The sequence below is a fragment of the Gobius niger genome (assembly GCF_951799975.1).
Source record: "Gobius niger genome assembly, chromosome: 15".
Lineage (NCBI taxonomy): Eukaryota > Metazoa > Chordata > Actinopteri > Gobiiformes > Gobiidae > Gobius > Gobius niger.
Window position 1 is genome coordinate 25,160,155 of NC_136866.1, and position 24,898 is coordinate 25,185,052.

Below are 24,898 nucleotides of genomic sequence, written 5' to 3' on the forward strand. Positions count from 1 at the left end.
TATGGATGAAAGACACCCCGATCATATCAGCTTTGATAGTTTAGACGTTTTAGGTCCAAATATGGAAACCGTCTGTCAAAAAGAGTATGTAATCCCTCATTTCGATTTACTTTTAATCACAAAATTTCAAATCCTCTGCTTGTAATAACATAATCACGAAATTTACGGATCAAGATGAGCCTATTAGTGCACAATATCCCCACAAAGGAGCTCATCACTGCCAATAACAAACTTTCTATGTCTAAGGCTTGATGATAAACACTAAGCCTCACGTGGCCTTTCCTTGACCGGTGCCGGAAGGCTGATAAGACCCCGCGGGAGTGCACAGAAATCGGCCGTATCAGACAGAGTAGAAATGTGTTGGCGTTTTGATCTGCGGCATTGCGTACTGTCAGTTTTGGAGGAACACATCCCGTTTACTCGTGACTTTTAGGGGTAAAGTATCTGGTATGTGCCTCTTATACGCCCATTTCTCTCCAACTTCACTAACACAAATCAAATGCATGGCATCGCTCATCTTCCTTTGCTTCTCGTAGCTTTCATAGTCTCCGATTAGAGACATATCCTGGTGGTGGCCTGGTCGGTTCTGTCTATGAAAAGATCAGGTACAGGTCGAACAGGAAGACAAGAAATAGACTGTGCGAGGCAAAGCTCAAACTGTGAATCCGTGCATGAAAACATACCATTACAAGTATTCAGCCGAGGTACAGCAGTTGCTATGGTAACTCTGGTCTATCCCATTCTACAGTGTTCGACTCGCTGTCTAATTTGATCCTCCGTTTGGGGAAACGCATATCCTCACCTCTCAATTTTGAAGGGTAAAGGATCCGGAAACTATTTCTGTAGATGCAGTAAAGATTTGAGTCCGGTAAGGTCAGCGAGGTGACGCTCTAACCTGCAGCCAGGAGGTACACGGCTGTGGAAAGTAAACACTGAGCGCGATCCTCTAACTCTTCTTACTGCAGACATATTCTTCTTCCACCTGGTGCAAGGGCAGCCTTGGTCGAAGCGAGGCTGCGATCCTGCACTCAAGCAACAAGGGGAAAAAGTGGGTCGGCGGAAGGAGCAGTTCCTTCTATGAGCTCTGGCAGAATTTCCTGTGCTCGATTCCAGCACATCCCAAATATTCTAATATAACCCAGCGACTAAAAAGTCCTCCGAAAATCCAAAATAAAGAGATACAGCGTGAAAATGAGCAGCAGCAAAACCATCAAAATGCTGTAGCTAATCGCTAAGTTGCTATAAACACAAGAGAAAATCCACACGGAGCTGAAGTAAAGCCGAATATAGACCATTTAGCTGCAGTAATAAGTAACATCTCAATACTATTGTTAAATAAAAATAGATAAATGAATAAAGCGCAGGCATTGAGGAGCTTTTAGACATGAGATGTTCTGTCTATGATGGACAGTGCAATAATATGATTGAATTAAAAATGAAATAAAATGGCATCTTTTCAATTCTGATATAACTTCTCTTAAAAGTGTAGACGACTTTACTCAAGGAAATGTAAATGACAATTAATTAATTAATTACTAACCAATCTGCTGTGAAAAAGGCAATCTATAAATCGTCATATGCCTTGTGCTCGTAACGGTATTTGGAATCGGCAAGTACTTTTTGATTGAGTGCAGGATTTTAGAGGCAGTTGTGGCTCATTCTACACCATAGGACATTGTTGGAACATATAGGGGGAGGAAAATAGATAATTTGGACATTTTTAAACTCTGTATAGTCCCTTTAAATCAGTACTCATACTCGCATCCGTTTTAGAAAAAGTGGTATCGGTGCATCCCTACTTTGATGACATCTAAGACCTTAATTTTGACACAAATTCTTTCTCATGCCCCGTGGAAACCTTGCTAACTAGTATTACCTAATGTTTGTTTTCATGATTAAATCTCCTGATGAGGAAGTATAGACAGGAAATGAGATTGACTCTCCTGATTAAGAACCCCGGTCCGCGCGGCGCGTCCTTGAGCGACTAATGGACACCCGCGGACCGGCCCTATACCTGGAATTAAAACGCGCACTCGCGCAGCCAAACATTTACATAATGTACAGCTAATGCACTGGATCACTGTGTCCGGATTCAGATCAGGCGCGGATAACTCACTGAGGCTGGGCCGGCCCATTAATCACCGCGGGGCATTTACATCCAAACGCACTTTAGCCCCGCACGTGCGCATTACCACGTCTGTTTTGGAGGGTCGTACGATGCATCACTTCATATCGCGCAATCCCATCAAGGCCGAGTTTCATACGCATTTATAGCGCATAAATCTGTGAATGTATCATGGAGGTGTCGGGGGAGGATTTCCATCGCCTAAACTCAATTTAAAAGCGTATAATCTATAGTACGTTGGGAAACACGCGCTTCCCTCAAACCATTTATCCTCCCCTGGACTTCCGAGCCCAAAACACGTATTTTTCAGGATGAGCATATAGTCAGGGTAAATTGGTGCCAAGGGAAAAGGGGGAGGAAAAAAAAAAAGAATATATTTGTTCTAACATGAAAAAGGTACAAGCACTTTGTTTATGGAAGGGATGTAGTTTTAAAGGGAGCCGGAGGTTTTTCAATCTAAGTGTAAATGAATCGCTGCAGGTGCGCCGTGGGACTGGAGGGCTCTTCACGCGCTGATGATGGCGGCGCAGATACCCTCAGCCGAACCAATCCCCGGCAAAGTGTAAACAACCATTACAGCGGGTTCCACGAGAGCATAAGTCTGATTCTGACAAAAATATACACTATTTTAATCTGAAGGTGAGACACTGCAGGTGAATAGGGTGAAAAAATAGAGATACCGATTCCAATGGTTTAGTGTAGATTACTGATATAAATATGAGGAAATGTAGGAAAAGTTTTCTATTTATTTTTTTTAATAATACATGAAGAAAGACTTAAGTTAATGATCTTATTTTGTTGATATTATAGTATATTGGTAACAACGATTTTTGTATTATTATTTCTTTAGCTTTTGAATAAGCTATTTATGTGGGGGAAAAATATGTAAAAATTCAAATTTGGAGTTATTTGTGCTGAAAGCCCCTCCCTGGAACCGCCACCTTAACGTGGTGGAGGTGTTTGAGCACTCGAATGATTCTGGAGCTCTGTTGTCGGGGGCTTCGTGGTACCTGGTAGGGTCCCCCATGGCAAACAGGTCCTAGGTGACAGGTCGGACAAAGAGCGGTTCAGAAGCCCCTTATGAGAGATCAACAGGCCCGGTTAGAACCATGAGACCGTCCTTCCGTGGACCCACCACCTGCAGGAGGAGCCATAGGGGGCTGGTGCAATGTGACACCCAGCAACGGAGAAGTGGAAGAAATTGGATGGTTTTGTCCATTTTACAAATGCTTTCTTCTGAAAAGTTGCTCAATGAGTCAAGTACACTTTGAACGATGCAGATTTTATGTTTAAAGAGACTAGATGCATGTTGGTCATTTTATGATCACTACTGCCACCTCAGGTCTTATGCATGACGGCACTGGAACCCGAAGTAACAACTTTTTGAGTGACAGTGCAGGATTTTAGAGGCAGTTGTGGTGAACAGGTCTGAGCTCATTCTACACATTAGGACATTGCTGGAACATGTAGGGGGAGGAAAATACTTAGTTTTGACATTTTTAAACTCTGTATAGTCCACGTTAAGGTAGCAGTTCCAGGAAGAAACCTTTATTTAACCTTTATTCAACCAGGAAAGTCCCATTGAGATTAAACAAATAATTTTCAAGGGAGTCCTGGCCAAGAGGCAGCAAAAGACACACAGGTACAATTTCAATTGCAATTCTCAAAATAAAATGCCTTTTTTTTTTTTTATGAATCAGTCAGGGAAAACTGTCAAAATATTAAGTCCAAGAATGTAAAGTTTGAAGCCCATATAAGCTGGAAAACTTCATTCGGTCACCCGTACACGTGGGTACAAATTATTTCAACATTTGTGAATGCATACGAGTGGTAAAACGGCCTTTGTCGATGTTGTAGTTGCTCGCTAGCGGACAAAACGTCATAAAATGAGCATCAAAATTAGTACGTTTCGCATTGTTTTTAATACATTAAAACTAAGATGTTACGAGAGAATGTTGAAAATCTCAACATTGGACAATGATATTTACCTGCTGATATTTACAGCAGGTAAAAAACATTTACCTGCTGTGTCCCGCCTTAAAGTAAGAAATGTTTTCACAAGAGTAGTCTGAACAAGGCATATTTAGTTTAGTTTGAAGTGTGGCAGGGAACCAGGCACCTGAAGAAAACCCGGCAAAGCAAAGGGAAGATCATGTTTACTCCAACAGAAATGTCCCTCTGCTTTAGAAATGTATCTTTGAACCGTGCTGCCGCGAGAGCCACTCAGCGACCGCGCAGAAAACCGACATAGCATTTACTTAATCATGTGAATTGCTTTAGGAATATTATCTATTAAACTCATTAGCAGCAACAAAACAAGTCCCTCCGTGACTTCGCCGCAGATCGATGGCTGGACCTTTATTTACCCTCGGCACAGTCAGAATGAGCGCAGTTTGAACAGAGCAATCAATTACAGCGCGCCCGAGTCTGAGTCATAACTCAACCTATTGAGCCCGCTGCACCTGCTGCATCCCACTGATCCCACTAATCAATGTGCCCCCGGGAGCGGCCCACACAGCGCCCGCATTTGCCCGAATGTATTCACCAGTCACTGGTAAGGACTCTCCCGGGGACGCAGCCGTAATGAAGGCGTGAGGCGGGCTCCGCGACAGCGCTCAGTGCGAGGGCTGCAAGACCAAATCCAGCTGAGTGGCTTTGGCAAAATCGCAAACCTTGCAAATATAACACCAAAAACTATTTATTGGGGAAAAAATGACATTGCTTGATTGATTATGCCAAAAAATTCATTGAAAATATTGATGTTTTGATGAAATTCACAACTAATTTTAGGGATGCACCGAATCCACTTTTTCTAAAAACCGATATGAGTACTTTGCCAATACCGAATACCGATATGAGTTCAAGGGATTTTCTTCAACGTACTTTTTTAAGTGAATAAACAGTTTATAGACTACCTTTTTCACAGATTGGTTAGTAATTAGTTAATTTACTCATTTACATTTCCTTGAGTAAAGTAGACTAGACCTTTAAGAGAAGTTATATCAGAATTGAACAGATGCCATTTTTAAATTTCACTGCACTGTCCATCCCCTCCTAGAACCGCGACCTTAACGTGGTGGAGGGGTTTGAGCACCTGAATGATCCTGGAGCTCTGTTGTCGGGGGCTTCGTGCCCCTGGTAGGGTCTCCCATGGCAAACAGGTTCTATAGGTGACGGGTCAGACAGAGAGTGGTTCAGAAGTCCCTTATGAGAGACCAACAGGCCCGGTTAGAACCATGAGGCCGTTCTTCTGTGGACTCACCTGGAGGAGGAGCCATAGGGGCTGATGTAATGTGATATGGGCAGCTCCAACAGCTGCCCCCACGACCCGGAAACAGAGAAGTGGAAGAAAATTGATGGATGGATGAATGGATGGATGGATGGATGGATGGATGGATGGATGGATGGATGGATGGATGGATGGATGGATGGATGGATGGATGGATGGATGGACTGTCCATCATAGACAGAACAGCACTTTTTGCGAGTTAGCGGCTAGTTAGCAACATTAGCCTGTATCTTGTAAACACTGCAGACTCTACGCTGCAGCACTGGGTAAATCCACCACAGACTCTGATTTAGGGAGTGTTGTCTTTAATAAAGTCAGCTCTATGTGGAATATTTTATTTCCACTAAAGAATTCTCCAGTTTGTATCGGTTTCTGGTATCGGGACCTGATGAATGAGTACGAGTATGCGTACTTCTGGATATGTCTTTGCAACACTTAATTATTCAGCTTGTGCTTTGCTTACAGTCTGTTGCCCAGTCCCTGGTAGGAATAAGTAGGACACTGCTTTTGAATAAATACAATCAATACATCACTTCTTCTTGCGCATACACAGTCTCTGCAGTGTTCTCTTCTTTCCTCATGTTCTTGTCCTTAATTTGATCTGAAGTGGCCTAAAGCTGACAGCGAGCGAGATGAGAGTTGGCTTATTCAGTTAGAGAGTTGCTCGGTTGTTGCATGTATTTTAATTAACTGCCGTAAAGACAAAATGACATTAGTGCACCAAAGACAGCTTTTATATGCTATGCTACATCAAGTTTGGTTCAGGTCAGCCCTTTTAAGGTTATGATAATCATTTGAAACACATCGTTCAACACATTGGCTTGTGCCCGGAAACCCAATTGACCTGGCCTTATCAAACACTGGCCGATGTTTGGTGTGAGCGCCTTCATGGACTGAAAGGTAAACAGCAGACATGGTTCCACTGCTGTGGCTGAGACAGGTCGAGTTAAGCTTCGCCTTTGAGAGCATCCGACGCCTCGCGCATAAGAATGTGAAAACGACGCACACACAGCCATGCACACAACAAAAGGAACACACTGCACTTCCTTACGCAAAGAACTAAAGATATGGGTCAGACATCATTTAAGAACATATGCAATCAATATCTTCAACATACAGTAATCAAACACAAATCTGAATGAAAAATAAGGGGAAAAAAGTTGTTGAACAAAGTAGTTGCCTGGCCAGCCCCCACTCCTGCTTTTGTGTCAAATCAGGACAGTCTGGAACTTCGGTAACAGTCAATCAAATCTCAAAAGGTTTTGTATTGATCCAATCACAGACCGCATTGTCACAATCAGGAACAAATTAACCACTATTGAAACACTTTCTTAAACGTACTAAAGAATGTACATGCGTATGTTGAGGCTTCATCTTCTCTAAGATTTTCTTCATGCTGCCACTGATTGAAAGTATTTTTGTTCCGTTCCAAACGTGCATTGATTGAAGCATTTGTGCAGCGCAGCACAGCGGTTAGCGCCTCCGCTTCACAGCTAGAAGGTCCCGGGTTCGATTCCCACTTGGACGGGGCCTTTCTGTGTGGAGTTTGCATGTTCTCCCCGTGTCTGCGTAGGTTTCCTCCGGTTTCCCCTACCACTAAAAACATGTGCAATAGGTGAATCCTCCAGCCAGGTGATTCTGACCATCAGCCTGGCTCCACATCATGGAGATGGGTCCCCGGGCGCGGCACTGCCGTCGAGCACTGCTCCTTACGGGTTGCCCCAGCGGCATCGAAGGATGGGTTAAATGCAGAGGACAAATTTCCCTATGGGGACAATAAAGTATACAAAAAATAGAATCTGAACAGTTGCTAAGGACTCTTTGTATCCTTAAAGAAGAACTAAGCAACTTCTTTCCTTTTCGTAGTCCCTCTGGGGGGTAATACAAGTGTCAATGGGATGATTAGGGGGTCTTTCATCTCCCCCGGTGTCTCTGGCCAGAACACCACAATTGCAACTTTCCTGCCTCCGGGTCGGAGTCACCAATACACACTAATGGAATCATTGGTGTGCGAAGAAGAAGCTAACAGGCTAACTGAAGGCTAGCGCCACTTAAACAGTATTTACAGCCAAGTTTGAGTGCAAAAAACAATATCCCTCTCTCCCTTTGTCTTTTCTGTCAGTGTAGTATTTACTCTCACGGACAATTAATGAGAAAAAAAAAACGCAACATGCTACAACACCTGCAGTGGCAGTTACGGCCTCTAGTGGCATGAGTTACTTAGTTCTGCTCTACATATGTGTCATATCCGGCTTTTCTCTGCTTGGCAATCACGCCTATCGCGTATTTGAAGAAAGCACCCCCTGATCCCAGACACTCATCTTTGTAAAGAATAGGAAAAGTCTGTATTCTAGCTTGCCAGGCTGACAAAGTAGGGCATAAAATACTGCAGTAATTCAGCATCACTTTCCATGTCAGTAACACACGGATCTAAAGCGATGTGATGGACTGAATAAAAACATTCAGAAAAATAATAATGCATCAGTTTCTGATCGTGCCTTTGCATGGACATGCTTTACATTGCATCATTCATTCAGTGACTCACTACATTCACACAGGAAAGGTGGGTGAAGAGCCTTGTACAAGAGTGTAATGGCAGTCAGAAGCAGTAGGAGCCAGGTTTCGAGCCACCAACCGCACACTAAAAAGAGCCATCCTATTTTGTCGCACATATCTACACATGAGCCAAAAAGATTGTTAAATGTTATGTACTGCATTTGAAGTCAATTACAATTAATGTGGTATGGCGACCGAGAAAACTGCCAAGAAATCATCCCGATGTTGGCCCGCTCTCTCCCAAACACATCAACAAACATCGCGCTCATTAAAACTCTGGCTTTGCTCGGCGGAGTGGATTCAGTCGGTGGAAGTCCCTCCACAGATAACGCACAGACAGCGGGCCATTGTCTTCTCTAATCCGTCCATCGAAGGGGCAAAGTGAGAGCGACTGGGAAAAGCCTGCAAGAGCTCTGACTACAGCATCACCTCCACAGATTCAGCCGCTGATCAGGGAAATGTATGACCCTTACATTCTTTGCTCTGTCTGATCATACATGCTAATGCTTGATTATCGTAACTCGGTCGTATCCTGGACTCATAACAAGTTCACACAGCCCTGAATCCATTCGCGTTCCACCATCCCATCAATTCCCAAGTCCCATTTTCCTCATTTATTTGAAAAAAACAGTGGACTAATCATTGACGGAACACTGGCTTTTTCATCACAAGGAGGTACATTAACGCTCGCGAACCAATAACCTTTAATTAACATCGATTTGAGCTTCTCATTTGAGATTGTAATCTACAACAAAACAATATGGCAATGGTCATATAAAGAAATATATAAAGAAATGCACTGCTTGTCTGCTTTATGGGTGTGAGAGTTATCACGTTTTCCTAAATTACATGAGGAGTTGCTGATCATCTTGTTGTCCTGTTGGTTTATGTAGCATGACTTAATCAATACTATAAAGAAAATGAGTTTTACCAATCAATTTAGCCTAACAACAAAGGTAATGCTTTCAATCTTTATAGTTACCAAGGGGTTGTTGTGCTTTTCTTCCCATTACGCCGCCCATTTAGATATATTGCACTTGAAATGGTCAATATGTCGCGCCTCATTCCAGCCTGTGTGTAACTTTGAGCCAATCCCCTTTTCCTCTCGATTAAATTTTGAAAAGACCGTCTTATAGAGAGACATAAGAACTTTGATGGTCACGAGACAGGATAAAAATGTATCATGAAACAATGATAACAAAACAGAAAGCTCACTAATGATCCTTCATTTGTCTTCTTTGTTGAGTCATCCCACAAAATTCCCTCATGGTTTCGTACCGACAACGGTCAGAAAATGGAGAGGTTGTGAAGACATTGCAAGCATCTTTGTTTGGGACAATATTGGTCCAGAGCAATGATGGAGCACATGGCTGTTTAGCATCTCTCCTCTGAACATGGGCTTATGCTGGTACTAGGTTATGTTCGCAACATTCACTTTGCCTGAACATCCAATCACAATCCTGCCACATCCATCTCATGGCTGGAAGTCCTTTCATCTGACCAACATCAAGACACATAATTCAGAACTTTGTCACCACTTTTGGTCGCCTTTACGAGACAGTCACATGACCATAGTTCATATGTGCTGAGAGAAAAGACAATGACCTTTGCTGCATCTTTTGTTTCCTGTGGATTACTCCACCTATTATCAAGATATTGAGCATAAACCAAGTCGGAAATTCAGCAGTTTGACAGTCACTGTAGCTACCACGTTCTAATTCATAGCTGCACCAACTCCATTTTAAATTATAGTCTGTTTACAACGTTGTGACACCATATGAACGCAATCCATTCTTCCAGGTGCTAGCTACACGACACACCTCCTCTAAGCATAAATTAACTGTGGCAGCAGAACCATTAGCCTCCTCAACATCTCCATCTTCCAAAAGAAATCTAGAGAGTGATGTTTGTTCCTGATCTGTTAAATGACATATTCATTAAATCACAACTAATTGTACATCACATATTGTAAGCTATTTTGGACTACTTAATAACCTTTTTAGCCAATTACCACTAGTCAATGATCTTATCCCAGCCTTCATTGCAATCCCTTTTCCAACCACTTACTCAGGAAAGCTTTAGATACTGCGGCAAAAATGAATTCACTTGGAATTAAATAAAAACAGTGGAGGGAGAGAGGGAGTGTGCCTTAAGCCTCCCATTGATTTCTGTGGAAGTTGTGCGCAGTTCTTTATTAACTTTGCAGAGGACCTTCCCCACAGAGCGAGCGGCACACAAACACAAGTGAGGTGTCAGCAGGTGGGAAAATGTGCTTAGGCCCGACTTCTGGTTTTGTCAATGCATTAGCAGGAAGCGTGCCATGCAGCTGGGCGCAATATTAGCTCCTTCGGAAACAATGGTCTCTTATTGGTATGAAATATTCTTTTAATTGGTTACCCACGTCAATCAATATTGAGCGTCTTTCATCCTGGACACGTAAAGAGATGAATGTATGGTGGTTGATTGAAGAGGTAGACTCCTGGGACTACAGGGATGTGATGATGGGAGAAAAAAGACTTGCCTGAGAAAAAGGGCAACAGTGGCTCAGGCGGTGAAATTTGTAAACTTGTTTGTGATAAAAGTTCTCAAATACAAAGATAAGCACTTACTAAAAGGACCTATAGGCAAGAAAGGGGAAAAGCCATGACTAAAGCTGGGTGTACATGCCACGCTTTTGGACTGTCTGCCCAAAAACCCAGGTCTTAGGTCATACAGTGAGACCGGGACAAAGATTTTAAATAGAACCGCTGTACAAAACAAATGACAAGCTGCGAAAAAGTCTGATATTTTGGAACACTAGTCGCAGAGAGAGTCTTACTAAAACTAAAACTCGCTGCGACAAACTTTGGTCATAGCTACAATTCTCTCTTTGAACTATTTCACAGTGGAGACGACTGCCGCTCACAATTTTACAATCCCCATGCCTTGCATTGTGACATCTAAAAATGTCATGAGACAAAACAAAATGGTCAAAATGTGTTGGCATCTCATAGCACAATACCCCTTCTGGCCAGCAAGTCAAGATCCACTTTGATCCACATGAACAGCACCTTGACTGAGCGAAGAACTCCCGTCCTCCTGTGTTTTGTTCTTGTTACCTTCAAAAATGCTTCTTTGTGACTTTGTCCGTGAACGGCTCTATATAAATAAAGTAGTTCTTCTTCTACTTCTATGTGATGGTCCAAACCCCTAGCCTACGAATACCCATGCTGCTGTGTGAGCTCGAATTATTTCACCTGGGGACCATGGCCGAAATCTTCGCATGGATTTGGGGACCAATCACAGAACGAGGAGGGACAGCAAGACGATGACGCTCTATTCGCTAAAAAAGTTGATTTACAGATCCAACATGACAGCAGCAGACACAACGCCATCTCTCGATCAAGCTTTAGACCGTGTTCGGAAAAGTTTAGCTCAAAGGTTTACAGCGGGTATGTCATCGGATACAGTTGATACGAGTGGCTATGGCTACGTGCAGACGCATGATAGACATTCGTAGCACCCAATAAACGGCTATGGACAATCGTAAACCACACCTCTCCAACAAGAAGATGAATTGGTGGCCCCCAGACTAAATATAAAGTAACTACTGTATAACCAGGCTACCAAACCCCAGTAGATTTGAGACAAACATATCAGCTTTACTTTGGCGATTGGTCATTCAGATCTTGAGACAATCTAAGGTGAGGTCAGGAACAACATTGGCACAGATTAATGCAGCCATTAATTGGTTGAAAAGCCATACATAAACTGTTATAGGCTGACGGCAGCAAACAGGAGATGTATAGTATGAAGCGAAGCCCTCCTGGTAAATGTTTTTTTATAATAGCTTCACCGGTCTTCCATCTTGATTGAATTTCAACTAATGCAAACTGCGGCAACTGGACTCTGAGCTGTCAAGGCGCATATGAACAAGATCCGGCGTTTGTTTGGAAAATGGAAAACACATCTCTTCATTCCGGGGAGCATGAGTAAATAAATGACTGCGAAAAGGAACGGCAGGTGGATGGTGCAGGCAGATCACACAGCCTTTTAAGGCAGACCCGCCGCGGCGATAGATCTCGGTATGCAGTCTCTCCTGCTGCAGTGCCATCCATTAGTCGGGCTGTTGTTGTTTCTGATGCCGACACATTGATAAGAACAAAGAGAAGACAGTGAAGAAGTGTTGCAAGGAGGTCCGGTGCTCCAGAACACCAGTTCGGAAGGCAATTAATTTTCATGGCCGAAGACGAAGGGAAGTAGCATGTTGGGCGCAGACTGTCAATTAAAAAACATCATGGCTCTGGAGATTTTTGGTTCCTTTGCTGGATGGCCAAGAAAATACAGTGCGAGGTGAATGCTGTGATCAAGAAACTGGTGGAGTCAAATGAAATCAAGCTGACAGTCATTAGTCTTCACTCCACGATTTTCTAATCAAAGCAGTGAGGCTCTAGGACGCTCCTCAGAATCTTTCTCTTTGCAGAAGGAGATAAAATAACTGGCAAATGAGAGCGCGGTATGGGAATGTAAAGGGATTACAACAAAGAAGAGACCGTCTCTGAAAGCGTTAACACATTTTCTGGAAACGATCCATCCGCAAGTCTGTTATTTGCAAAAACCCCGGGTTGAAAAGTAAGGTCACCTCCAAAATCCGCGCAACGTCGCTCAATTATCTATTAGCTCAGGCCCGGCTTCCCTTCCAGCGCCGCCGCTGTCGCCAAACGAAGGGGGAAACCGTCCAATAAGCCGAGAGCTTTACAAGTTCCAATTGCCACAAACTGCGTCGCGCTCCGATTCCAGACAAACAGTTTACGAGGACAGACAGAGGGACGGGGTGACATTTCGACTCGGGAGGGAGAGATTGGCGGATTGTGGAAAGCGTTGCGTGATATCAGAGTCGGGAGTTTAGTGTGTCAGCTGCTTAAAATGCATCAAACAACATCGGGCTGGTGCTAAAGGAGTGTCGTGGACTGCGAAATGTCCAAACGAATCTTATGTAGTTGGAAAATGTCGCGCTCCGCCACCTCTCCCTCTGCTCTGTGACCAAGAAGTGGATGAGTTGCAACGAATTAAGGGCAGAAGGGTCATGAATACTCAACCGACATCTCCCTCTCTCTGCTCTCTGAATTGGAAGAACATTCGCAGGGAGGGACACGAGCTGAGTGGTGAAAAATTAAGAGATGGGGGGGGATGGTGGCGTGACTCTGTTTCAAAGCCAGAGAACATGCGATTTTAAATAGATCCCCGGAGACTCGGAGCTCGAGCCTGATTACGGCACTCCCACGTATGGAAACTGCGGCTCGGGTCGACACAAAGCGGTTTATCGTGTCTGAGAGCCCGCTGTGATGAAGGGCCACTGACGCCCCACAGTCTCCGCCGCTCGCAAGGTGAAGTAACGCAATCGATGCCTGCTCAGAAGGTTGCATTCACTTGGCATCGCAACATCCTGACATTGAGATGGAGGGCGGTGAGTGTTTCTACGGTAGGGTCAAGATGTTTAAGTGTTGAAATGGTGGAATAGCTGCTCATGAACTGTCACAAAGAATAGGGTCAAAATGCTGTCAGTGATGGGCCATTTTTAAGTTTTTTTATCACTTTTCTTTCCAAACTTCCAATAAATAGTCTCACCTACTCAATAGCTTTGTTTCTTATTGTTCTGATTACTTGTTTAGTAGATTCATGAGGGGAAATGTAAATTATTCAAAGCCCGTTCTTTTTCAAAATGCATTTCTTTTCACTTTTGGGATTGGGGTGACTCCAGTCTCTTAATGAACAATATGTTGAACCATTTTCAGCAGCATTTGTTGAAATCTTGTTTGCTGGAGCCTGTTAGAGAATTAACAACGGTGTTCGAGAGGATAGATGAAAAACAGGCAGCAGTCTGGATGTCTTATACAGGAGAGGTTTATTTACCATCGGTGCGGGACCCGGAGACATGAACTCGAGACATTGCGTTAGTCCTACCATTATAGTCTGTCTATGCTTCCACAGAAAAGGGATAAATACCCTCTCAGAGCGTCATACTGATACGCAAGAGTCTGAGCACCACAGTCAAGGCTATGACAGCGATAGTACGACTATTACGGCGGATAGTACGGCGATTTAATGTTATCCTCTAACACTGCCTAAATCTTATGTTGTCTTCAACATCCATTAGGTGCTAAGGCTAAGATAATTATTATAAAGGGTTACCCAATTATGTATTCTTTGAGATATGTGCCTAAACATTTGTAGACCCTATATGTATTTGGAAAAGGTTCATACCAACGCTTTTCCACCTACATTAGGTTACTCAAAGCGCTTTACAGCATTGAACCAGTCACCCATTCACCCTCTCATTCATACACCTGTGTACGCAGGCGCTGGGGGCAAGGTGGGTGAAGTGTCTTGCCCAAGGACAAAACGACAGTGGGCACCTTCAGGAAGCTTAATTTTGTATATTTTTGTCTATTTTTTGTCTATTTTCTTTCAACAATGAACAGAAAATCGTCAATAAAGTGACTGCATATAGACGCCTAATCTCTCATCTGAAACTACACCAATTGAGAGAACATCACGAATGCAATCTATAGAAAGAACCGTGCCAAGTGCCCGCTTTCTAATGCCCTCCTTGTTTGTTGCTCGCTAAAATAAAAAAAAACAAGTGGGTGGTGGCAGTGTCAGGATTATACAAGCGCTTTTGCTTAATTAGCATTCTCAGGAGACGTCCGGGGTCTCGCTGGATAACCCTCACTCCAGACTTTCGCCGCAGAGTGTGGCTATATCAGGATTTGAGGTTACGAGCCTCCTGCTGCAAACAAACATTTCCCCTGTTCACGTCAAGTCGGAGAAACGCTATGTTTAGACTCCAAGTTCATGTACTCCGTGTGATTAATTGCACCATGTTATGGTGATATGTTTAGGAAAATAAACTATGTTGCAAACCTCCATACGTCTCTGTGGAGGGCATTGCATCACATTCTGTAAGAGCTTGGGTCATGACTTAATTGAGTAAATACTTATTTATTCATGCCAGATCTGTTGGTGTGTCTATTTATATGTTAACAAGAAGTAATTAGAGAGACCGATCTTTTTTGCTAATATTTTTCCATGGGTTAAATTGAGCTTTTGGCTATAAGGCAATGGAATTTGTGTAAACGTTGATCATCTGAACAAGGCTTTATTTGAATGATAAAGTAAATGCCTGGACAACAATGCTGATCACTGGTTCTCAAACTTTTCACACCAACTGTAAAACAAAATGTGTAATCTCAGGAGATGTGTGCCAATTCAACGAGAAGCCAATAACAAGCCTGAGGGCCACCAATAATGAATCTGTGGACCGTATTTGGCCCCCAGGCCGCACTTTGGACACCCCGGTTCTGGATTGTTATGTCATAACTTCAGTTGGAGAAACAAATCAATTGGAGAGACACATTTTTAGAAACAAATGTCCAAACAGAAAATCTAGATCTAAATGTTTACCCTGATTATTATTTGGAATTAATTGGATTCACAAAACTGACAAAAAGGAAGCTTTGTGGTGACCGTGATTTTTCTGTTGCTGCCCCAAAGCTGTGAAACACATTGCCTTCAGAAACTAGACAGGCTCAGTCTCTGCCTGTGTTTAAATCACTTCTGAACACACACTTTTTCTCTCAGGCTTTCAGTCACTAAGTGAGATGTGTTTCAGATTTCCTCCGTTGTTTGCTGAATTTGCCTTTTCAATGTTGTCTTGTATTTCATATTGGGACTGTTCTTCAACTTTAAAGCTTTTAAAGTGATTTATAAATAAAGCTGATATAGTATGGTATTCATCTCATGGCTGCAAGTCCTTTCATTTGACCAACATCAAGCACATCATATTGAATATCATCACCACTTTTTTACGAAACAGTAATTTGACTTTAGTTCATATGTGCTGAGAGAGGTGTTGAATTTTTTGACAGCTTTTGCTTCATTTGGAGATGTCGAGCCGTTACAGTTCAGCATTTTGACAGAAAGCACAATAGGATTCTTAGCTGCACCAACTTTTACCGACTTTTAAATAATAGGCTGTTTAGAACTTCTTGATGTCATTTACATTTAACCCCCTTGTGAAATATTTGACCCTCCAAGTGCGACCAGGCCCTGATCAAGGTCAAAAAATCAAATCAGGACTAAACTGGCTCCAAAAAAGGGGTCTAAAACAGACCTAAAATGGACTATATTGTGTCTGAACTGGTCTATAAATTGCAGATAACCTCGAGTACCGCCTGGAAATGTCCACAGACGAACTTTCTTCCACACAGTCCTCTTTCTAAACACTTGCACCTGGTTTACTAGGCATTTAAGTGGATCAGCAGCAGAGCCAAAAAAAGCAACGGTGATTACAAGACAAAAGTATGTGCTCAATCACGACCAGCCAGCATTAAGTGCGTGCATGTAGGCAACGTTCTCCACACCGTAGCTTTTCACAAGAACTCGCTATAAGTTTTAAAAAGCAACTATAAACACGGAGGTATGTTAAAAACGGCACTTTTCTGCATCTCAAATGTGCCACCCAAGAGTGCTGTACCAAACAAATGCCACAGCGTGTTTGTATATCGCGTATTTAAGTGGGACTTACAGTAGACGTCGACCCGGATGGACTTGATGGCCGGGGAGCCCAGCCCGTTCTCAGCCTTGCAGTAGTAGCGTCCTCCCTGGGTTCGCAGGATCTTGGCGATGTGCAGCGTCTCGTTGAAAACACTGGAGTCCTGGAAGCGGTCCGTCACGCTGCCCGCCGTTTTCGTCCACCGGATCTGAAACGAGAGCGATCGGTAAGTTCACGGCATTTTCTCACTCTAGGTGAAGAAACTTTAATTACTCGCGTGGCTTTATGGTTTGAAGACGTACAAGGAGCGCTCACACTTTGTGGCACTAATTTTTTCTTCCAGACAAAACTGTATTAAGATTAGATTTATAATTTCTTTTTATATCAATGCACTCACTCCAGAATCTAAATTTGCACTGGATGCATTTGTTCGTCATTGCTGTGCTTTTTGTGAGATTCAGTGGATTTTTTACTGCAGAGACTGTGAAGGAAACTGATTTTTATTTTGTTTAAAGTAAGAGTGGACCAGTATGAGAAGCACTAACATCTAGGTACGTCCAAGAGAGAGATTGGAATGATTTGCCAAGATTTAAGAAAAGATGAACAACCTGTGGTTTATTGCTCAACTAAAAAAGGCAACCACATTAACAGACACAATTAAGTACAGTAAGATAAAACTTAAAAAAAAATAATAATAATAGAGGTCTTTCACCCCAAAAATGTGTAAAGCTACGTTTCTTTTGGTTCTAATTTCTGGTTGCAACTTTGCTACCCGGGTAGTGTTGTGACCGATGTGTCAGTCTTATCTCGATCCCTTGAATAGGGTCCAGTCTCGGACAATTGCATTAAATAAAGCCATTAAATATGCATTAAATAAACAGTTTTACAATTCTGTGGATTTTAGCTTATTTATCATACATTTTTAACTTTTATCTTTAATCTATTCTAATCAAAATTGTACAGTGTTTATCATTCTTAACCAAAATAATGTACTGATTTCAAACATGCAGTATTCATGTCCAATACAAAACATTTCACACTGCTTGGCACACGTGCTTTTGAAATGTAGTGCTAACACTGGCCAAGGAAAACATGACCACGTTAGCCATTAGCAATAACAGCTAGCATTAGCCGCTTAGCATTTTCTAGTACATTCCGATGAATTGCAATGATATATGTGTGCCAAAGCAGGTAAAACATTGAGCTTACATCATTAAAGTTCCGACTGTTTTTTAAATGAGATACCTGGTTTCAGTATTTCAATTTATCAGGCTAAGTACAATTAGCCTCAAGCTAAACATGAGCTTCTTCTGAACGACTTGTATCTTTAGCCTGTTCACAGTACAGCAAGTAATTCAAATCACGATATTTATAAGATTTATTTGCTTTTTTTGTGGTACTTACTCACTATGCTCAGTCAGATTCAAGAGGAGCATGCTTCTAGTGAAGTGACAATGACCACATGGGTGAGTTACAAGTTATCTGAGGCGCTGTGGCACACTCTAGTGGACAACTAGTGCCATTGCAGCTTAGACAACATGGACTGGTCTAGTAGCCCATTGTTTCATGTGGGTTACATAGACATACATCTGGCTAGCTTATGAGCTAAAGACATTTGAGACCTACACATTTCTTCTTCTGAAACACTGAAGAGGCACCAAGAGCCCCCCACACCAGCAGCACAGTGGAGACAAACGAGGAGGTATCCGAGCAAGCCTCACAGCTAAGCCACACAAGCCTCCTAGCCTGCTATTGTTCTGACTAATGTTCGTTCACTGGAGAATAAGATGTATTATATTCGTCCGCTACGCTCTTCCCAGAAGGGTGGTCCACAATGTCGTTGCACAGGGTCGCAGCTGCTTAGGATTAACACAATTTTGTAAAATAGGAACACACAACGATGGATTGTTGTATGCGACCTGACAGCTCACTAATGAATTCCAAATTTATGAACTAATACCGGAATTCTTCTTCCTGAGAGGATGTTAAAGCAGCTGGGGCCACTATACCTCCCTTGCAGTTACACTTTCCCTTCAAGGCCAAGCAACAGAGCTAAACCAGATAAGGACTGAGCTCTTTGGCTCATATTTTGCAAAACACTGACTTGTTCTTCCGGTCCCCAAGAAAAAATTCCAACATGTTACCTCGTGTACTGTGTCTTTCCCATGTCTTGATGTTTTTATGTATGTGCTTTACCTTAACTGAACCTAATTGTAATTTCACATATAACACATTTGCATCCATTTTAGCATCCACATTTTTATAGACAGGACCAAAAAAGCTAAGTCTGGACTGATGATAATTTGCTGTCTGTTACTGATAATTGCCCAGAGCTGTTCAATGATTTCTCTTTTCATTGTCAAATTTAATAAGATTGGAGGGTGGTTGCAAATGTGTGTATAAATCCAGATCTAAAAAGTGTAAAACTTGAGGCACTGTAGATGAACAGAAGTATTTTAACTGTACAATGAACTTTTGAGGAGGGGGGCATTGGCATTTCCGTTCCGACACAAACGCAGGCTAAAACACCAATAATTCTAACATTTAATATCAATTTGGGGATTAAATGACCTTAGCCATTGTTTTTTAGATACTGGAAATTTGGTAGCTTTCCACACAGTGACCTTTTCAGAAATGATTCACCGTGAAATGCAGCCACAGCTCGGGTTGGTTAAATGTTATATGAATCATGAGGATATCTCTGATCAGCCAATAGTAACTGCAGACCTACTCAATTGATTTTGAACATTCATGAAAGTTTAAATATGCGGTAAATGCCATTGAATGCCCCAGAAAGGTACCATTCTTAAAGAAGCTTGAAAAGGTTGTGTTGGGTTTAATACAACTGAATGGGAGACACACTTTTTGAAAGAAATCTCCACAAACCTGCTCTTTCACTATTTTTGAACCCCTTTATGACAAACTGTTTGGAATTTAGTTAATTTTCTCAGACAGAGAAGACACTGAACTTTGTAAATCAGCATTTTCAGGACACTCCAGGAATACGATTAGCCACTCCTGAAGGGCCTATCTCACCGGAGAGAGTTGCAGAGAGTCTCCGGACTGATTGCGCACATACAAAGAGCCTATCACTGGCCTGGAGACTAAATTATAGCTGCAATGTCGGACACCAAGGAGATCTCAAGGACTCGTGTGGAGTCCCTGAGATCTCCTTGGCAGAAACTTCTCACAGATTGAGGACAACAAATAGCCGAACATATTCATTTTCACCAAGACTACCAGGAGACTTGCCTTATTTCCAGGGACATATCTGAGACATCTCTGTGACTAGCGGCAACTTGAGTCTCCAACTAGTCTCCAGGCTGATGAGATAGGCCATTTTCAAATCAGAGAGCTCCCCACTGCCAGAGGTTTTTCAGGATTTTGACTGTTTTTTCAAGACCCACAGAAAATTTAGGTCTAGGTCTATGTCAACACGAAACCCACCAAAAGAAAGATTATACTCTCTTCTTTCATCTAAAAAAAAAGTAAATGTGTACCTCTTTCCATTCTTTAGTAATTGTCCATAGAAAATAGGTGAAATCACCCAAAATGCTATTTTCTGACTAAAAAGCTGAGAAAACGAAAAAGCAATGCTGCCACCTGGTAACTCAATAAAAGAACTTGTAGTGCTTTTATTGAGTTACTAGGTGGCAGCATTAGGCAGCACAACTAAGATTTTAACACCAGACATGCTCAAGGCTTTGCTGCAGCTGTTCCCATTGGAAAACCAAATTGACGTCTATAGACGTCATTGGCAGTCAATGAGTCAAACAGCTCCCCGAATCTGTTCACTTAAGACAAAGCAAAAGACTGACTTGTTTTTTAACAGAATTTTTAAGAACAGTCATATGGACTGAGAACTAATTTTCTGGGAGGCCTGCGTTCTGAACTTAGTGACTAATGCGTACAGCAGGATTCATACCTTTAAATGCATATAATATGAATAAAATATGTGCCACAATTACTGAAAAGAGGTTACAGCCACCTTACAATCCAACTATGGTCACCGTCAGCAAGGATTTGAAAGCCTCTTGTACTCCGGTCTCGACAGGCGCCGCATGGGCCCGTTCATGAAATTGATGAGGTCCGGTGGGCCCGTGGCATGGAGGGTTTAATGAATGGCGAAATACTGTTAGTCTACAGCGGGAGGTCGTAATTGACTCCCGGTCATGAGTCGCCTCTGTCCTTCTCAAAGCACTGAGAACGAACTGCAGCGTTTAAGGAGAAACTTACATGACTCCTTCACAAAGACACAGCGATGTGGGTAGTACATGGCGGTTCATATTTATGAATTTTAGAATAAGACATGGCTAAATACAATAAACGTGTATACAGTGGCTATGATCGGTGGCGACTGGCATTTTTTGACCCGACCAAACCTCACTCGCTGGGGGCTAAAATATATCGGGAGTGTATTGCTGGGGTCCATAAACAAAAGCTCCAGTGAAAATGTTTTGATTGTGAAAACACTATTGAGGAAACTTTTTTCAATAAATGAATATTAATCAGCCTGACAGGACTGTAACCTTGGCTTACACTTGTATCAGCAAGTCTCTGCTACACTGTGGTCAGTGTTGGGAAAGTTCATTTCCTACATGAACTAGTTCAAAGTTCAGTTCACAAATTTCAAAATGAACTAGTTCGTTCATAGTTCATAATTGTTCATGCTTAATAGTTCGTTCATGGTTCCAAAAATGAACTAGTTCATAGTTCTTTTTTATTTATTTATTTTTTTATTTTTTGCTGCGAGCTATTATTCAGGCATGAAAAAGGTGAGAAGTACAGTATATTCCTCTCTCAGGGAAATATTTTTAAAATCCATATCTTAAAGCAACAATCTGAAGTATTTTGAGATGCATTTTTGCCAACCTTGGGAGAGCTGGAGAAAGTTGACTTCAGCCATGAGTCAAAAATATCATGGCCTCCTCACTTAGTGTTAAAGCTATTTCATGTCAGCCTGTCACTGTTTTCAGAGTGGATTTTGGATATCTTTGCTAATCATATTTTGTTTGTTTTTTATTTTTTTTAAGTTTAATTTTTAAATTCTTAGTGGAAAATGAAGCTACAGATATTCAATTGCATTTGTGTTAATTTGTTAATTTATCATGTAAAAAAAAAATGTTTTAGGAGCTAATTTGTAGTTAAAAAACGCATTGTGACTTTATGCAAATGAGTGGCAGCGCGGAGCAGACAGGAGTTTGGAGCGACAGACATTAAACAAGGGAAACTCGCTTCGTAACCTCACTTTGTGGCTGCTGCGGGCAGCGTGCAGACCCGCGGGTCACCGGTGTGCCAGGGCCTGTGCCAGAGCCATAAACAGCAGAGTTCACCGCCACAGAACTTTACACAGTCGGGCCGTGGGCGCGGAGGCGGAGCGGAGCTAGCGCGAGCTACACCGTGGACCCTCCAGAGTTTAGACCCGCTGGTAAACTCTGACGGCGCGGCGAGTCTTTACAATTATATTCACTGATCCGCGGTCTTAAACCACAGATATAAGAAATCTGGCTCCATAATGAACGAACGTAAAAAGAACGGGAAATGCCGTTCACAGACACCAGAATGAACGCGTTCATGGTGTCGTTCATCAGGCAGTAATCCAGTGCGTTCAGTTCACGTTCGCCCAAAATATGAACGCGTTCATGAACTTTCGTTCAATGAACGCGTTCAGGTGCATCACTGACTGTGGTCATCATTCATTCGCTCAGCACTTGGTGGTGGTAAGCTAATATTGTAGCCACAGCCGCCCAGGGACAGACTGTCCATTGACCACGTGATTATAATGTGTTGTTTATATCCTGATCTCTTCTTATGTCAGTGCCCCCTGCTGGACACGTGTGGAATTCTTTCTTTTCTTTATTTAGGCTGCCCCCTAGTGGCTGGAGTGAGCCTTCTAGTTATTTAAAAAAAAAAAAAAGAAAGCATAACTCTGCACACGAATGGGCTAGGGATGTTTTTTTTTTTTTTGTCATACTCAGGAATTTGTGCTCTAGAAGTCAGGGGCCGGGATTGGCCCGCGGGCCGCCTGTTGGAGGCCCCTGGTATACAGTATGTTGTATCAGCAGCTATCGTAGTGGGAGCCTGGCCATTTTGAAAAGTAAAAAGTGTCTCTCACATGAAATGAAAAATGGACAACCAACTACTGCCACCTCAGGTCATACGTGTAACTGCACCTTCTATATTAAGCTCGGGTATGATAACACCTTTTTGATTGACAGTGCCGGATTTTAGAGGCAGTTGTGGTGAACAGGTCTGGGCTCAAAATACATCATTTTGACATTTTTAAACTCTGTATAGTCCCTTTAAGTGTCCGCATCAGCGACCCATGTGTAAAAAGTAGAAGATTATACAAGATAATATTGTGTTTCTTTGTGTAGCACGTTCTGCTGACTGTGGAGATGCGTCAGGCCCGGATTATGTGTATGTGGCTGCCCCCATGTGAAAACACAAACTGAGGCAACTCCTACAACGTCTGACTTCAAAAACTCCTTACGAGCCGAGCTCAGGCCGGTCTAAAGGATTAAACTCCCAGGGCCGAAATGAGGTCCCAGCACGCCACCGAAGGAGGACGTACGTGCCTGTGACAAAAGCCCTGTTTCCATGGCAACGCAGGAAATGTTGTCGCGCCAAAGCGGGTACAGCGCACATACGGCGAGTCATGTAAATACAAACTTCAAGTCCTCGTACTATGTTTACGCTGCCTCCTCAAAATGAATGGCAAATATGATCATTTTCATATTTCCGTTCCCAGATCTAAATTGTGTAGAGTTGGATCTCACGTGTCGAGTGTCGGCGATGGGGCATCGAAACACAGCGCGGTTCATTTTCGGAAAAAAGACCAAATGGAAGTGTGGGCGGCTCGGACCTGATAATGGCTGCGTATTTTGAGTCTGAAACAAAAACAAAAAAGCCCAGAAGCCGAGAAGTTTATCTGAAGAGTTGTGTCTGACTCGGAGTAGTAAAAGAATAAATGAGCTTCCATCAAAGCACGAGGAGTCGAAGGCGGGGCTGTCTTTTATCACGACGAAAAACACGCTGCTCAACTATTGCTTTAAACAGTTGCAGTGCAGTCGTTATATGTAATTTAAGTCGTATTTTCATATCTTTTCCCATTTGTTTAAGTAAAGATTCTGATCATTGTGGAGAATCTAAGCGGTGGACAGTATTTCCCCAACTTTTATCGTACATTGTTGCACTTTAAAGGACTCCCGTGCACCCAAGCTTGTACTGTGGGTTTAATGAGATGAATCAAAGGACAGGCTTTGTTACTGAGAACCCAGGGCTCGACAAAAAGTGTCCGTTTTTTGTCAAGTCCGTCCAAAATCCCAGTCCCCGGTCGCCGCTGTACCGCAGACCTGCCCAGTCTGTGTAGTTTGTCTCTTCGGACCCCCGCAGTTCTGTCTGATCACTCGATTATCATGCTCTGCCACGCTTCGCCTCGGACCCTCACTGCGCCTACGCTTCCCTAAAACAAGAAAGGAAATGTTCACGTTTTAAAAGGTTCCTATGGAGCTGGTACCGTTGTGCATAAATAGATTAGTCTGCAATGAGAAGAGAGCGTCTGTAATACTGTTTGTGTTATAACGTATTCATGCATTTAGTGAGGGATATGCATGCATAATTAACAGGGAAACATGGCATTATATGAATTTGCAAAGGCATCTCTATTCTGGGAAGTTTTTGGGTTGTTCGTGAAGTATTTCGCCGTGTCTTTGTGGACTGGAGAGCACTTACACTGGTGCACTTTGCTAAACCTGACTACATTACTTACATACATTACACTACAATACAGTTTCTCTGTCCTCCAAGGTCAGGTTGATGAACAGTGGCAATGACAATAAAAACACTTACTTACTTATTTAACAAATGTATTGAAACGCTAAAGGTTTTCTTGAGTCTCGATGAATCCCAGGAGCTCTCCCCTCCCCTCCATAATGGACTGTGGGATTTTTGTTTGTCCTATAATGTTATTAAATATTACATATTACATTGCACAACATGCGGATGGTAAAACCATGAGCTGCACTCGTTTCCACTGTGCAATTGTTTAAAGAGAGAATAATTTCAGGCTCCAGACGGCATGCATACTTGCCAACTCTCCCGATTCACGCGGGAGACTCACGATTTTTAGGACAGCCCTACAGAGCACACACAGCCCTACAGGACAGCCCTACAGGACACACACAGCCCTACAGGACAGCCCTACAGCACACACAGCCCTACAGGACAGCCCTACAGCACACACAGCCCTACAGGACAGCCCTACAGGACAGCCCTACAGGACACAGACAGCCCTACAGGACAGCCCTACAGGACACACACAGCCCTACAGGACAGCCCTACAGCACACACAGCCCTACAGGACAGCCCTACAGCACACACACGGCCCTACAGG

At 42.7% G+C, this 24,898-nt stretch overlaps 1 protein-coding gene and 1 long non-coding RNA gene across 5 annotated transcripts in view; one reads left to right on the plus strand and one right to left on the minus strand.

Annotated features, from left to right (window-relative positions):
* The window catches only part of LOC306975364, a 712,990-nt gene that overhangs the window by 386,857 nt on the left and 301,235 nt on the right, over window positions 1-24,898 (plus strand). The window lies entirely within an intron of this gene.
* The window catches only part of LOC306975210 (MAM domain-containing glycosylphosphatidylinositol anchor protein 2), a 489,592-nt gene that overhangs the window by 304,469 nt on the left and 160,225 nt on the right, over window positions 1-24,898 (minus strand). For all 4 annotated transcript variants that reach the window (XM_079572669.1, XM_079572670.1, XM_079572668.1 and 1 more), the window contains exon 3: window positions 16,537-16,711. In XM_079572669.1, the coding sequence (XP_079428795.1) occupies window positions 16,537-16,711 (175 nt within the window). The remainder of the gene's footprint in view (window positions 1-16,536; window positions 16,712-24,898) is intronic.